We start from the raw sequence: 17,288 nt of genomic DNA on the forward strand, positions 1-17,288 counted from the left end.
TCATTTATTAAACGCTGGGCTGGAAGAAGCACAAGCTGGAATCAAGATTGCCAGGAGAAATATCAATAACCTCAGATATGCAGATGACACCACCCTTATGGCAGAAAGTGAAGAAGAACTCAAAAGCCTCTTGATGAAAGTGAAAGTAGAGAGTGAAAAAGTTGGCTTAAAGCTCAACATTCAGAAAACGAAGATCATGGCATCCGGTCCCACCACTTCATGGGAAATAGATGGGGAAACAGTGAAAACAGTGTCAGACTTTAGTTTTCTGGGCTCCAAAATCACTACAGATGGTGACTGCAGCCATGAAATTAAAAGACGCTTACTCCTTGGAAGGAAAGTCATGACCAACCTAGATGGCATATTCAAAAGCAGAGACATTACTTTGCCAACAAAGGTCCGTCTAGTCAAGGCTGTGGTTTTTCCTGTGGTCATGTATGGATGTGAGAGTTGGACTGTGAAGAAGGCTGAGTGCGGAAGAATTGATGCTTTTGAACTGTGCTGTTGGAGAAGACTCTTGAGAGTCCCTTGGACTGCAAGGAGATCCAGCCAGTCCATTCTGAAGGAGATCAGCCCTGGGATTTCTTTGGAAGGAATGATGCTAAAGCTGAAACTCCAGTACTTTGGCCACCTCATGGGAAGAGTTGACTCATTGGAAAAGACTCTGATGCTGGAAGGGATTGAGGGCAGGAGGAGAGGGGGACGACAGAGTATGAGATGGCTGGATGGCATCACTGACTCGATGGACGTGAGTCTGAGTGAACTCCGGGAGTTGGTGATGGACAGGGAGGCCTGGTGTGCTGCGATTCACGGGGTCGCAGAGTCGGACACGACTGAGTGACTGATCTGATCTGATCTGTCTCATTTATTATTAACCTGCTATTTTGAAAGGTGAAAAATGGTACTTCACAGGTCTTTTAATTTGCATTTCTGTGACTAATTATGAGTTTGACCAGCCTTTTGAGGTTTATTGCTGTTCGCAATCCTTCTTTTGTTGAGTCCATACTATATTCAGGGCTCTATTTAAGGTGCTGAGGATACAAGACAATAAAACATTCAGAATTTATATTTCAATGTGAGAAACAATAAAAACACACAAAAAGTAGAATAAAAAGCTAAAAATACCATTTCAGGTGGTAAGAACTGCTATTAAAAAACCCCACAAAAACAAAAGCAGTAACAAAGGAAAATAAAAGGAGTCAAGGGGTCCGTTACTTTAGACACAGCGGTCAAGGAGGGGCTCCCTGAAGCGGCGGGGTCTGAGCAGAGAGAAACGTCAGGCGCAGTGCGGGTTCTCAGGAAAGAGCCCCGGCCTGCGGAGAGCAAGCTCAAAGCTCCTGAAGGGGGCTGACGGGGAACTGGGGGGACGGTTAGCGGGCCGGGGTGGCCGGAGTCCAGTGAGCCGGGTCGGGGTGCAGACGGGGGTGCACAGACAGGAGCCGGGTTTCGCAGGGCCTCCCTGCAGCACTGCACGGTGCTGGACCTGAGGCCAGGCGTGCTGGGAAGCCACTGAGGGCTCTGAGCGGAAGAGCAGAAGATGGGACCTGCACCAGAGACGAGTGAGGAGGCCGTTGGGGGAGACTGGAAGGACACACGACTCAGTGTTGGCAGGGCAGAGAGAGCAAAGGGGCTGTTTCAGGACACAGTTTGAGCAGGCATTGCTGATGGACCTGATGTGATGTCTCAGAGAGAGAGGAGCCCAGGGCGTTCTAAGGCTGGATCAGGTCAAGACATTCACGGTTACCGAGGAACACTGCAGGGTAACAGGTGTGTGGAGGTGAAACCAAGAGTTCAGTGCAATCAAGCAAGCCCGGAGTTCAAGGAAGGAAGTCAGGCTGAAGACACAAACGAAGGGCCCTTCAGTCACAAATGGAACCTACGCCGGGAACCGGGCTGAGGTCCTCTGGGCAGAGAAGAGCATAGCAGGAGGCGGGACGGCTCCTGAGTCAGGATCGTGATTTGTTACTGAACTGTGCAAGTTTCCACACATTCATGATATTATAGTTAGTCAGTCATTTCTTTTACAAATATTTTCCCAATTTTCTGTTTGTTTTTGATTCATTTTTTAAAAACATTTCTGACATATCTGTTCAGAAACAATTGTGCAATAAAATCCATAGGTCCTTCCCTTTGTGACTTCTTCCATGACTTTCAAGGATAAAAAGTCAAGTAACTAGAAGTCAGACAGACACTTGGGTTTTATTTCTGTTTGCTTGTTTGAGTGAACTCCGATTAATTCAGAATTTGTTTTGGTGTGTGTTGAAGTTATAAGTTGATATCTTTTCAAAAGATTTGTCAAGTTTCCCAACACCATCTTTAAACTTCAACTTGTCTGTGATGTTTTCACACGCTACACTTCACTTGGTCACTTTCAGTTTCAGGCTTTGAAACTGTCATGGTGATGATGAGAAAGCTGCCATCTAGTCTTTACAATGATACTGCATATAGGAATCTCAATGTGCTTACAAGAAAATACATAAAACAGAACCAACAATTTTGAGAAGAATGCAGGGACAGAAAGCTAAATGGAAGATAAAACATGAAGGGGAAAAAGAAAGGGTACAGTCTATTTCCTTCTTTGAAAAAGAAGAAAAGGAGATGTTGAAAAATGCAAAAAAAAAAAAAAAAAAAGAATCATGTATACACAACAGCTATCAACTTCCTCACACTAGCAAGGATTATCCCAGGCGCCCTCAGTGGGTAAGACAAGCGACCTGCCTGCAGGGGCTTAGACCTCAGTGTGGAGACTGGGGAGAGAGATGATACATATGTATATGGCTTCAGTGAGAAATGAATGCTACGGGAATACAACAACGCGGAGCAATCAGGTAGAGGGATCAAAGGAGGTGAAGACAAAACAGAGACGGAGAGAGGCTTGTGTGAACGCGCAGATGGACAATGGGCACAGAAAAAGATGTGAAATGCAAATCAAAACTACAATGAGATATCATCTCACACCGGTCAGAATGGCCATTATCAAAAAAGTCTACAAACCGTACATGCTGAAGAGGGTGTGGGGCAACGGAGCCCCCACGCACCGTGGGTGGGGATGCACACTGGTGCCACCACCGAGGAAAACAGTACGGAGGTTCCTCAAAGAACTAAAAGCAGAGCTCCCACACGGCCCAGCAACCCCGCTGCTGGGCGTCGCACAGACACACGCACCCTGTGTGCACAGAAGCACGACTTACAGCGGCTAAGGCTCGGACACAACTCAAATGCCCAGCGACAGATGGATGGGTAAAGATGTGGTCCATGGATACTGAGGATGCTATCCAGTCATACCAAGAAGCAAATAATTGCCATTTGTGGCAACATGATGGACCTAGAGATTATCATACTAAGCCAAGTAAGTCAGAGAAAGATATTCTGAATGACATCACTTGGATGTGGCCTCTAGAATACGACGCGGTGGTGGTGGTGGAGGCGCTCAGTCGTGTCCGACTCTTGCGACCCCGTGGACTGCAGCCCGTCAGGCTCTTCTGTGGGATTTTCCAGGCAAGGATACTGGAGTGGGTTGCCATTTCCTTCTCCAGGAAATATGACATAAATGAACGTATTTACAAAACAGAACAGACTCACAGACAGAGAGAGCAGATCTGCGTTTGCCAAGGTGGGGCGGGGGCGGGTGGGAGGCGTGGACTGTGAGTTTGCAATGAGCAGATGCAAACTCATCTACAGGATGACAGACAGCAAGGTCCTGGTGTGCAGCACAGGGAGCCGTTTTCAACATCCTGTGATAAACCACAGTGGAAAAGAACAGAAGAAGGATGCATGTATGCATGACTGAGTAGCTCTGCTGGACAGAGAAATGAACGCAACACTGTAAATCAACCATACCTCAATACGGTCTTAAAGAGAGAAAGAGGCTTGTGTGAGATGATGTTCGCGCTGAAGCCACAGAGAAAGACGGAGGTGGGAGGGGAACAGGGAAGGCCCTGGCAAGCTCCAGTGGGAGGAAGGAGACAGGGAGGGGCAGGGGAGAGGAGCAGACTGCTGAGCCTTTGGGAGTTTCAGTGGGAGTGCGGTACGCTCTGCCGTAAACCGAGAATTAGGTCCTGTGAAAACTCACCTGGGGGCCAGGGTGGTGCACAGCGGGTGTGGGGTGGAGCCCAGGGGCCAGAGGGGACTCCAGCTAGGAAGAGTCTGCATGAAGAAAGGACCTCACACACACTTTAAAGAGCATATCCAGCCTCCATGCTTGACACGAGAGGAAGGAAACACAAATGGCTAGACGGTAAGACTCCTGAGGGCAGGGATTTTTCTCCGGTTTGTCCACTCTCTGCAAGGCAGTCTGGCACCAGAAAAATGTGTGAAACTAAATGAACAAAAGTGACTATAGGGAATGAACCTTTTATCTGTGAAAGAAAAATCAGATGGACAAATAGAAAAGCGCTTCAGGCCTTCCCTGGTGGTCCAGTGGCTAAGAATCTGCCTTGCAGCGCAAGAGACGCTGGTTTGATCCCTGGTCTGGAAAGATCCCACATGCCACAGAGCGACTAAGCCCAGGCGCCACAAGTACCGAGCCAGCGCTCTGGAGCCCGCGGGCCACAGCTTCTGACGCCTCCGAGCCCCGAGCCCGTGCTCTACAGCAGGAGAAGTGACTGCGACGGAAGCCCGAGCACTGCACCTACAGAGCAGCCCCACTCACTGTCGCCAGAGAGAGCCAGTGCCTGCCATGGAGACCCAGCACGGCAAAACCAGAGCTCCCGAGAGCCTCGCGGGCTGCAGAACTGCTCTCATAATCACAGAGCCCATCAGAGCAAGGGGCAGACTTCAGACAAGGACACGGGATTTAAAAATACTGCAGGTTTAAATATAGCTGTCTTGTTATAAAATCCTTCTCATCCCTTGGACTATGAGTTTCAATGTGTCAGGAATTATGTCTTTTTTTTTTTTTTTTTTAACTCGAAGTAAGAGAAGAACATATCATGTAAGTATACTCCATCTATGTATACTTAGGTTGCTGAACTTCTGAAGAAAAGCTAGCAACAGTCAAAATGCTTAAGGAAGAAAATTTGGACAACTTGCAGCATTTATCATGACTAACATTTCAGTCTTTCAGAGTAAACTTCGAAATTAAGTTCTAATTTGAGATGGTTCTGGTTTGACAAGTCAACTCTTGAGACATCTGAGTATGGTATTATGAAAGAACAAAACTCTTCATCAACCCTTTATGCAAGTGTGAATTTCTTTTAAAAGTAGGATTTTAATGATTTTTTATTCCTACAGTGACCCTTAAAGTTTCTATGTATGTAATCACAAATGCACACATAAGATGCATTTATAAGCTTATTGTGCAGCTCTAAAGACAGTTGGGAAACCCAATTTTAATTTTGTTACTGAAATAATTTAAACATATATTATAGAACTGCCTCTTTTCAATCAACAGAAAGGATCTAGAAAGAGATTATACATGTAGGCACAATTTATTTTAGGTTTATTAGTGTTAGAAAAATGAAGTTGCCAAAATTCAATCTGTAACGCATACTCTGGTATTTATTTAATTTTTATGACCACTGACATCAACATACATCCTTTTCTCACACCTCAAAGAAAAACTCAGATAATTTATTTAACAGAGATTCATTACATGAATTAACCACTGATATGCTAAAAACTGGAAAATTATTTTCAGCAAATGCATAAAATTTCCTGACAATCTCCAAGAATATCTTAGTGACTTAGAACTTCCATCAGAGAAACAGGACTTACCGGCTTTTATTCATGAGGTCTGCTCCTCGGGCTTTGTAATAATCCAAATTTGGATGGAATTGATAAGTCACTGGTCTTGGATTTCTCTATAAAAAAAAAAGCAATAAGTTAAAATGTATAAAATTATATAATTTGTATATTAAGACAAAAAGTGATGAAACAATTACTTTTATACTCTTAAAGAAAAAAATACATATAATAATCATGTTTAATAATTAATGTGCTTGGGTATTTTTTCCTTTGTTGAAGTTTTGCCCTAACTTATCTTTGTCTGATTAAACACTAAAATTACTTAATACATTTTACTCTAACCTGTCTCAGGTCACACTGATTTATTTCTTTCATTAGATTTCTTTTCAGTAATTTTGATCAGTTTCAACATGCCTTTCCAAAATACAATCAGATAAAATTACAACAAAACTGAGGTATTATGTAAGATGTAACACCAGTACAATCTACTCTTAGGGCTAGGAGACAACAACTGCCGTTAAGAAAGCTACATTTTGAAGAAGAGCAAAAACCAGTTTTTGACAACCAGGATGCTAGCCACGCCCACTAGATGGCACCCTGAGTCTTTCTTCTTCGAAAACCAATGTGTTGTTCTGGAATTCGGCAATTCTTTTCAAGTTAGCAGTTTCTATGTCATCTGTTCTTATACACGAGTGGAATAAGTGCCCAGGGAGTGGACATATTATCAGGGTACCACCACAATATGAAAGCCAACTGACCAATGCGCATTTTTATAGAAGCAGCAATACACTGCACTTTCTGGCATTTAATATTATTTATAAACTTGCAGAGATATTCTTGAATCATTAGGTTGGGTGTGTCTATTTAAACAGGTTGCTGTTATTTAATGTGTCTATAATTTGTAAGTATCAAGTTCCTCAGGCAAATAAAAATTAATCAAATATACTTCTATAAAAACACACTTTTATAAAAATGTAACACATTAATAGTATAACCTGAATATCATCATCTCTAAAAGGTTAAACTACATATTTTTCATTAAGAAGTTTTTTAAAACAAGTAAATGTGATCCAGTGTTTACCTAAACATGTAACTCAAATTAATAATTCAGACCTTGAAACAGCACGCCCTGTCCTTTGAGAGAACCAACTAGACACAGAAAGGCTGAATTTTATTTTAATAGAAAATTATCAACATGCTTTCATATCAGTCCTTGGAGACATAACCCCAAGGCACAGATATACTTTCATGTAGGCGGGGACATAATTGCTAAGGTTAAACAGTTTGAAATTCATCAGCTAACAAGCTGCGTCTTAAGGCCGTGATGGACCTTTTCTTTTTCTGCTGAAAAGAGAGTATTTACACAGCTCAACCCTTTCATATCTCTTCCAAGTCAGCCCTAATCATCTGACAAAAATGACAATCCCTTGATTTAGCTCCAGCTACTACTCCACTGGTTTGGTATTCAACACAGTTCTACAATAATCAAATCTGAATTGCCTTGATGAAGATAACTGATGCTTCCATGACTACCATACTATTAAGTCTCACAGTGCAACTTCTCGCTCTCTAGGAATTACATAGGTTTCCTCGTGGTAGCTGATGACAACCTGGACCCAAGCATAATGGGAAAACGAAACAGAGGTCAAAACCACTGGCAGATTGACAGTGCTTTCATGATTTATTTTTAAAATTAACTTTCCTAAGACTATCACTCATGACCAATTTTGCTCCTTATTCTCAGTACTTGGAAACATTTTGTTTTTGCTACTATAAAAGGCTTTTCTTCTCTGACTTTCAACAAATTAATAAAGGATTCTGTTACTTTTTGCTAGAAAACAATGAAAGAAGGGGAGGCACTGTGCAGTTTCTTGAAATATCTTTATAAAGAAATGACAAGCAATTCAAGACATGAAGTGCTGATCTACCTAAGCACTTAAAGCCATTATTAGGAATAATGGTCTAACTTGAACATATGAATGAGGCTCAAGTATTGCTTTCACTAAGGTCTATTTAAATTCCTAGGAGACTCACTAGTATCAATTGGAGAGGCAGCTTAAAGTGACACAGCACAGGGATAGAAAAAAAAAAAAGAATGAAAAGATGATGTTGAAAAACAGTATTTAAAATGGAAGAAAATAAAATTAGAGGTTACAGTTGAAAGTTATTCAACAGGATTTTCTCTCTGTTGTTACTAAAACATAAGTAGGCACACACACGGATGTCCTAGACCAGCACAGTCCCACAGAAGCATAATGCGGGTCACAAACGCAAGCTTCATATGTAATGTAAAGTTTCTAGCGAGCCACATAAAAAAAGAGAAAAAAAACCAGAGTGAAATGACATATAATAATATTTTGTTTCATTTGACTTATCTAAAATGTTGACACTAAAAACATGTAATCAGTATAAAAACGGAGACATTTTACGTGCTTTCTTTTGTATGAAGTGTTTGAAATCCAGCATATATTTCAGATGGCACACCTGAGTTTGGACCAGCCACACCTGAAGGGCTCAATGGCCACAAAGACTGCAGCCTCTAATGAACAGAACGGAACCAAACATCTGATATGTAAGGAAGGCAACGTGTGGCTACAGAAATCACATATATAGACACATATTTATAAAAGGCACATACTTTTATACAGTAAGATGCAGTACTGACAGTTCTTTAATTCACCTATAATTCTTCTCTTTTAACACATTATTGACTGAAAGATTTTTGCAGAAAGGAATACCTGTGGCTGGCGATTTGTTAAGTGAATCTCGAAATGTCTCAGGTCAATAATGATTGGGTAACAAAAGACGTATTAATATGTCTCTGGTCAATAATGAATTAATTCAGTTACTTTTGTCTCTTCTGAATATGGTTTCTACAAAGTTAAGAAATTTTAGAGCAGTATCTTCTCACTCAACTATGTACCAACATAAGAGGTGGGATAAGATTACATGAGCAGAAGTCTAACCTTATGCAGTGGAATCATTTTAAAAGTAAGAAGATGTTTGTCTCTCTTGTTTCAAAGAATTTTTTTCCAAACCGAATTTAATAGAAATATAACAGCTTTTAATTCTTACGTTTATAGATCTGGAATTTCCTCTAACATTTAAGAGCCACTGGAATTCTACACACATAAAACTCTTCATGTAAGAAAGACCAGGCCCCACGACAGGTGTGAGATCTCATTGCTCAGGACACACGATGGCGACAACTTTAACCTGGTATGTCTTTGGCAAAGGATTGGGACAATGAGCAATTATTTTAAACCCATTTCAGACTGTCAAGATTTCAAGTATTATAAGCTTTTCCAAGCCAATGTACATTAACAAAACAAAACAACAACAAAAACACCCCACCACTCTTGGGGGGGACTTTTTGTCAGAAGGAAAAATGGTAACCCTAACTTATATTGTCTGTGTACAGAGACACACTAATTACGTTTCATGACCTGAGAGGTTGGCGTAACTACACGTGCAAATGCAGAAGTCACAGACTGAACTCACCCTGGGCTTACTGGGCCTTTCCTGGACCAACCTGGACGGACTTGAAATAAATCTTCCACAAGATGGCAGCTAATTAACTTCGTAAGTGCCATCCCCTCCTCTGTTAACAAGCTACTGGAGCTCTTCTGAAGGCTTCTCTTCAGCATCGTGAAAGTGAAGTCGCTCAGTCGTGTCCGACTCTTTGCGACCCAGTGGACTGCAGCCCACCAGGCTCCTCTGTCCCTGGGATTCTCCAGGCAAGAACACTGGAGTGGGTTGCCATTTCCTTCTCCGAATGGTAGTACACGAATACTGAACTGCTAACCTGCACTAAGTACAACTAACCACAAGAAGCACACTTAACCACAAGAAGAAATGTGACAATTTTCTGAGCCTGGTGAAATCAAACTCACCCACAAAGGTCACGACAGACAGAACATTCTAGCTTGACCCCTAACTCTGGTCCCTCACCTGTGGTTGACAATCTCATTTTGCACCGTTAACGGGAACTCCAGAAGGAAGAGTCCGAGGGACTCATCCCGCTTGAACAACGCAGTGCCTTTCAAAGGCCTGGCGCTGACAACACATGGAGAACTGAGCAGAGCAGAGGCGGCCCAGGCCCAGTGACCCCGGCTGTGATGAACGCACCAGCAGGGAGTGAAGAAGGCTCAAGTTCTACGTGAAACACGCAGGGACTGCGGCAGACCCGGCGTCTGCGTGAGGGGCTCAGGCTGCTTGGTGGCGGAGGTGAGGGGTCGTGGGTCAGGGAGGTTCGAGTCCACTCCACCCACGCCTGCCTGTGGAGGACTCACACCCCCGGTGCTGATTTCCTCATCTGCAAAACTGCGGAAAGGGTTAAACGGGGCACCGGACATAACGTGCGGCACAGTGGTGGGCACTTCGGAAAAGCTCCAGAAAATGGAAGCTAGAATTCCCTTCTGATACCACTGAACGCTGATGAGCAGAATGTTGACAGCAGATCTGATAGTTTGATGACTTAAAATCCACGGTGGCCAACTGGTAGAGAAAGCAGTGTTCCATCCTTCTGATACCCATACAGAAACTTAGGGCAGGGTTTACCAAACGTTCCATTTGTTTTAGAAAAGTAACACATATTTAGGAACATATATTGTACACATTGGGCCTCATATGTGTGGAGAAAATGTCTTACAAATCAGGAGTGTGTATACACATACCAGTTTTTAAAAACTGTAAACCACATTCTATTAAAGCACAGTTGTTTGCCAGCTAATGAGGTTAAAAAAATCAAACGGATTTCCTACAATACGTCCAAATTATTATTGATTACAGTTTTTACATTAAACTAAACTGATAAAGTTCCTGTAGCACTTGCCTAATAGAAAAGGTTGATTTATATTTACAATGTAAATACAATGTCTGTTTGGCATGAAGAAAATGCTTGACAAATGAAGAATTACTTAGTTTTCTTTTCCCTGATATCTTGCTACCAACTCTTAATTTTTAGCATGCCAGATTAGAAAAGGGGAAAAATAAGGCTCAGAAGGAGAAACAGCACTGTAAAAATATGTCGAGCGTTTCTCTTTGATGAAAAATGAGACTCTTATTTTAGTGAATATGTTATTGCCTCAATGCTGGGGGAAAAGCAACCGTCATTAGAAAAACGAATTGCTCAGCTGTTTATAAGCAAAAAGCTCTGGGGGAATTTCTCAGGACCCCAAAGGCAAAGCATTGCAGGGTTATGCTAACATATGTTGCAGGTGTTTTAGGGGAGACAGGTGGGCAAAGCTCAGCCCTGGAAGAGGAGTCAGTTTAACACGCTGGAGCTGAAGCGAGGCAGCCTGCACGCGTGCGAGTGCACGGGCCGCCGTGGCGCCAGTGAACTGGCGCTGCAAAAGCCCTAGAATAACGTTCTGGTTAGTGCCAAGCATGCAGGGCTCCCTCTTGTAGTTTTATACAAAACAAACACTGCCAGTTACTGTTTCTTTTTTTTTCCAACTAAAGGTATTTTAAACCTGGAACAAAGAACGGCCTGAAATAGCGATAATTACCCCAAAAAGATAAGGATGAAGTATTGTTGCCTTTATTTAAACAAATATTCCTAAGGAGACAGTTTGTTGTGATATCCCCTCTTCGGTTCGCTAGGCAACATTAGATTTATCATAATTCTCCTAAAGCCTAAGATATTTCTATATTAAAATGCTAATTTTGTATTTTCTTTTGCCTGTAATTAAAGCTGGGGAGATTTGTGATCTGATATTCACTGATTGCTAGAGGCTCCACGAAGGTCTCAGCATTTCTGCTGCTTACCGCCACACACGGCCCTCTTCATCACAACCAGAGTAACACAGAGGGTCACAAAGGCAGACGTTACAGTCCTAAGTGCTCACAGAATTCCCTTAAGATAGATAAACAAATAATAAGTGGTCTTATGTAGATATTGCTATCAAATCTAGACTTGTGTTTTATTTCCTTCATCATTTACCCAAGAGTCGGTTTTCTTTTCGTATTACTCGCTACTGAGACAATACTGACCTTACTGCATATGCACGTATGTATAATAGTATATCAGCCATACCTACCTTATCTAAACCATTTTTCCTTTTTTTGAACAACCCATACCGTGAATTAAACGCCAAATGCTTATAAGTTCATAAAACACTGGATTCCCAAAAGTAAAATCTAGTTTAATTTTTTTTATAATATTCAAAAATCTAAAATGTGGATACAACACATACGTCAAGTTAACACAGATTTTTTTTTTTTTTTTAAAGAAAACACACCTTCTCAATAGGGCTGTAAATCAGAATTTCATCTCAGGATCAGAATTAAAATGACCCCTGGCTTGTATACTAACAGTTCCTATGTCTTTTGATAAGAAATATATATTGCAGATATTAGGTATTAAGAATCTTTGGGCAATTGACAGAAAAATTTAGGTACTTTCAATCTATGCATCTACAGATTAAAACAAAAACAATGTTAAGGCCTTAAAAATAAAAAGGAAGCAAAACCGTGAACTGGTGAGGACACAGACAAAAGCTCTGAGGCCGTGCCAGCCTCTGTGACGTGCTGGATGAGCCCGTTCCCTGAGGTCACAGCCACACGCCCAGCACAGCAAGCCCAGACCTCAGATGCACAGGGGCGCCGAGACCACCCGAGCACTATGCTCCACAGTAGCCTCCGACAGCCAACAGACCCAAGACAAATACCGTCTTTTCCTTCTTCCAATGCATTTACAGTTTGAATTTAGCATGGAGACCAAGGCCAGATTCGGAGAAGGCGATGGCACCCCACTCCAGTACTCTTGCCTGGAAAATCCCATGGATGGAGGAGTCTGGTGGGCTATAGTCCATGGGGTCGATAAGAGTCAGACATGACTGAGCGACTTCACTTTCACTTTTCACTTTCACGCAATGGAGAAAGAAATGGCAACCCACTCCAGTGTTCTTGCCTGGAGAATCCCAGGGACAGAGGAGCCTGGTGGGCTGCCGTCTATGGGGTCGCACAGAGTCGGGCACGACTGAAGCGACTTAGCAGCAGCAGCACAAGACCAGATTAACATACCCCCCAATATAAATACATAAATAACTATGGAAAGAGGTTCACATTTACCCATTTTCTTTGTGACTGACACTGGACCTCAAGATCCTCCAGTTGGTGAGCTCAGTTCTGAACTCTTCACCTTTTTCCTTCCCTGACTGTGAGCAGAGTAGGGCAGGAGCATGACTTCACTGGTTCAGAAACATGGAACCCCATTTATCTTTTCCAGATAGTGAAGGTTCCCAACAGAAACGGAAAGAGGAAATATCAAAAAAAAAAAAAAATCCCTAAATATTCCAATTTGGGAAAGAGACTTTAAGGAACTAAAATCTCGGATATAAAAATTGCCCTCGTAAGTTTTTATTTTTAGAAGTGCTAAAATAAGTTTAAACAAATTATCATCAAAACGAAGCAATTTACAAATGGTTTTAGGAGTTCTGAATCCTCAAGAGTAAGTCTATGTGACCCCATAGGACTGAGAACCCGGATTTGAGAAATCTGACCCCACCTGCCTTCCCTTTCCTGCCCGCTATCTTCACCGCCAAGGAAACGAAAGCTGAGCTGCCACACACGGAGGCCTGGCAGGAGAAAGCCTTGCACAGCATGCTTCTCATGCAATTTTGGGAGTCACTTCAATGAAAAAACATCCTGCAATTAAAAATCTCATTATATAAATACACTCTTACTATGGTCATTCACTTACACTCTTTTTTTCTGATACTTTCTAGGATAACAATGAAGTATATATATTGAATTTTGAAACGTCCAAGTAAAGAACTCAGAAACCAAACATAACTTACAGATTAGAGTTTATTTTCCTGAGTGAGGCCAATCTCAACTTGAGAAAGTATGTCAAATTAAACCCAGAAACACCAAGAAAAGGCCCTACAGATGGACTCTTCTTGCCCTCTTGATTTGTTTTATTCTAGATTTCATTGTCACTATAAAAACACTGACATCAGGTGTTAATTTCTTTAAAGAGTGGAAAATGTCATAGAAGTAGTCCCTCTTTAATCAGCACATTTGATACAGCCCAGCAGGAAAAGCAAAGGCCCCTGAGGCAGCCGCTCAAGTAGTATCTCTGCTGCGTGGCTGCTGTGCAGTCGCCAAGTCGTGTCTGCCTATCTGATCCCATGGACGGCAGCATGGGCTTCCCTGTCCCTCACCATCTCCCGGAGTTTTCCCAAGTTCATGCCCACTGAGTTGGTGATGCCATCCAACCGTCTCACCCTCTGTCTCCCTCTTCTCCTCTGTCTTCAGGCTTTCCCAACATCAGGGTCTTTTCCAGGGAGGAGGCTGTTTGCTTCAGCCTGTCCATGCCAGGGGCTCTTGATCACTTTGAGCCATGAACTACTCTGCCTTCTGGTGAAGACTTTGGTCCCCTTTTCAGAATAATGTTTTTAAACACATAAGAGAATACATAGGATTATAAAGGAAAAACAATTATACTGAAATACAGTAACTGAAATGTGGAACAAATTTGTAACACGGCATGTGCGTACACTGTCATGTCTGACTCTCTGCGACCCCATGGACTGTAGCCCACCAGGCTCCTGTCCTGGGAATTTTCCAAGCAAGAATACAGGAGGGGGTTGCCATTTCCTACTTCAGGGGATCTTCCTGACCCAGGGATTGAACCCGTGCCTCCTGTGCCTACTTACTGCACCACTAGTACCATCTGAGAAGCCCCTGTGATATTCTAAAATGTGCTTTTAAATTATTAAATAAGATATACATCTAATTTGATCATGGCTATAAAAGCAGTGATGAATACAAATGGTATTTTTACCAATATTTTAAAAAAGGAATTGTTTGCAGAAATCAACAAAGATGATCTTAAAATTCATATGGAAATGCAAGTGACTCAGGTTGGCTGATTTCAAAACACACCACAAAGTTACAATAATCAGGATAGTAAGGCACTAGCATTAAGGGCAGACCTATAGATCGACGGAACACAACTGGGAGTCCAGAAATAAACCCTCACGCTTATGGTTAATTTTTGACAAAGAGGCAAGACAATTCAATGGAGCACAGAACAAGCTTTTCCAACAAACACAACTAATGCCCAAATGGAAAAGAATGAATCTGAATCCCTGTCTCACACCACAGAATATCACCTCAAAGTAGATCACAGACCTAAATGCAACAGTTAAAACTATCAAACTTTTAGAATGAAACACAGGAGTAAATGTGTTTGTGATCTTGGGTTAGGAAATGATTTCCTAGAAATGACAACAAAAGTGTAAGTGATAAAAGACAATGTTGATAAGTTAGGCTTCATCAAACTTAAAACTGTTTGTGCTTCAAAGGACACCGTTAAGAAAGGGAAAAGATGATTTACAGATGAGAGAAAATACTTGCAAACCATGTCATATGAGAATCTTGTATCTAGAATATATTAACAACTCTCACAACTCTTAATAAAATGACAACCTGATTAAACATGGACAAAGGATCCAAAGAGCCATTACTCAAAAAAGGACATGAAAAGATGCTCAGCATAATTAGTTGTCAAGGAAATGCAAACCAAAACCACAATAAGATACCACTTCACACCCCTTCAAATGGCTATAATAAAAAAGACAGGTATAACAACTGCTGGTAAGTATGCTGAGAAATGTGAACCCTCCTTCATACATTGTTGATGGGAATGTAAAATGGTGTAGCCACTTTGCAAAACAGCTTTTGACAATTCCTCAAAATGTTGGATGTAGAGTAAGTAACCATATGAGCCAGCAATTCTACTTCAGGAGAGATTAAAAAACAAAAAAAAAAAACACCAAAAAAACCCCTTGCATGGGAAATGTGCATAGCAGCATTATTTATAATAGCTACAGAGTGGAAACAATCCAAATGTCTACCAAGTGACTAATGGATAAACAAAATGTGGTATATCCATAATGGAATATTAACTGGCAATAAAAACAAAGTATCACTACATGCTCCAACATAGACAGACCCCAAAAACTAGGCTAATTAAGGAAGCCAGCCCCCACCCCCGCCAAACACTGCGTGATTCCGTGTACACAGAACATCTAGAACAGGCAAGTCCACAGGGGCGGGAATCAGACAAGTGGCTGCCTAGGGTGGGGTGGAGAGAGTTTTAAGTGGAGGCAGAAAACTAGGGTATGACTGATAAGGGTTCTTTAGGGAATTATGACCATGTTCTAAGGCTACAGAACTCTGTAAATATAGTAGAAATCATTGACCTGTATGCTTTAAATGAGTGCATTTTTATTGTATGTAAACTACATCTTAACCTGTTAAAAACAAAAAATATGATATGCACTGGTAAATGAATACACAAATACACACACACACACACATTTTTTCCTGGAAGGAGAAATGGATGGATGCATACGAAGGGGGACTGGATAGAGACTTTTATTTTCTTCTGAACTGAGTATATAGTTGATTTATGGGCTGCCCTGATTGCTCAGCCAGTAAAGAATCTACCTGCAACGCAGGAGACTCAGGTTTGACTCCTGGGTCGGGAAGATCCCCTGCCGAAGGGAATGGCAACCTACTCCAGTATTTTTGCCTGGAGAAATCCATGGACAGAGGAGGCTGTCAGGTACAGTCCATGGGGTCGCAAAGAGTAGGACACGACTGAGCGACTAACATGCCCAGCTGATTTACTACATTCTGTTAGTCTCAGGTGGACGGCAAAGCAATGCAGTTACACACATACACGTGTGCGTACATACACACATGTGTGTTCTTTTTCAGGTTCTTTTCCATTATAGGCTATGATAAGATAGTGAATACAGCTGACTATCTTTGCGGTTTACCTATTCCACATATAACAGTGTGTATCTGTTAATCTCAAACTCCAAGTTTATCCCTCTCCCTCCCAAAGATTTTGTTTTTGTTGTTGTTGTTCAGCTGCTCACTCATGTCTGACACTTTGCGACCCCATGGACTGCAGCCCGCCAGGCTTCCCTGTCCTTCACAGTGTCCTGGAATTTGCTGGAACACATGTCCACTGAGTCGGTCATGCCATTCAACCTTGTCATCCTCTTCTCCTCCTGCCTTCTATCTTTTCAAGCATCAGGGTCTTTTCCAACGAGTCGGCTCTTCACATCAGGTGGCCCAAGTACTGGAGCTTCAGCATCAGTCCTTCCAATGAATACTCAGGGTGATTTCCTTTAGGATTGACTGGTTTGACTCCCTGAAGCCCAAGGGACTTTCTTCTCCAGCCACACAAGGCATCAGTTCTTCGGTGCACTGTTTTCTTTATGATCCAACTCTCACATCTGTGCTAAGTCACTTCAGTCGTGTCCAACTCTTTGCAACCCTATGGACTACAGCCCGCCAGGCTCCTCCCTCCATGGGATTCTCCAGGCAAGAATACTGGACTGGGTTGCCATGCCCTCCTCCAGGGGATCTTCCCAACCCAGGGATCGAACCTGTGACTCTCAAGTCTCCTGCACTGGTGGGTGGAGTCTTACCACCAGCACTGCCTGGGAAGCCCACCTCTCACGTCAGCTGGGCGTATGGCGATGCCAATACAACACTGTAACGCAATCAGCCTCCAAGTAAAATAAACAAATGTATATTAAAAAAACCATGGCTTTGACTACATGAAACTTCTTCAG

General features: G+C 42.2%; 1 protein-coding gene across 6 annotated transcripts in view; it reads right to left on the bottom strand.

The window, feature by feature from the left end:
• TBC1D5 (TBC1 domain family member 5) overlaps positions 1 to 17,288 on the bottom strand; it is a 591,406-nt gene that overhangs the window by 99,136 nt on the left and 474,982 nt on the right. For all 6 annotated transcript variants that reach the window (XM_027549609.1, XM_027549590.1, XM_027549600.1 and 3 more), the window contains one exon: positions 5,716 to 5,801. In XM_027549609.1, coding sequence (XP_027405410.1) covers positions 5,716 to 5,801 — 86 coding nt within the window. The remainder of the gene's footprint in view (positions 1 to 5,715; positions 5,802 to 17,288) is intronic.

The sequence above is a fragment of the Bos indicus x Bos taurus genome, chromosome 1, assembly GCF_003369695.1.
Source record: "Bos indicus x Bos taurus breed Angus x Brahman F1 hybrid chromosome 1, Bos_hybrid_MaternalHap_v2.0, whole genome shotgun sequence".
Lineage (NCBI taxonomy): Eukaryota > Metazoa > Chordata > Mammalia > Artiodactyla > Bovidae > Bos > Bos indicus x Bos taurus.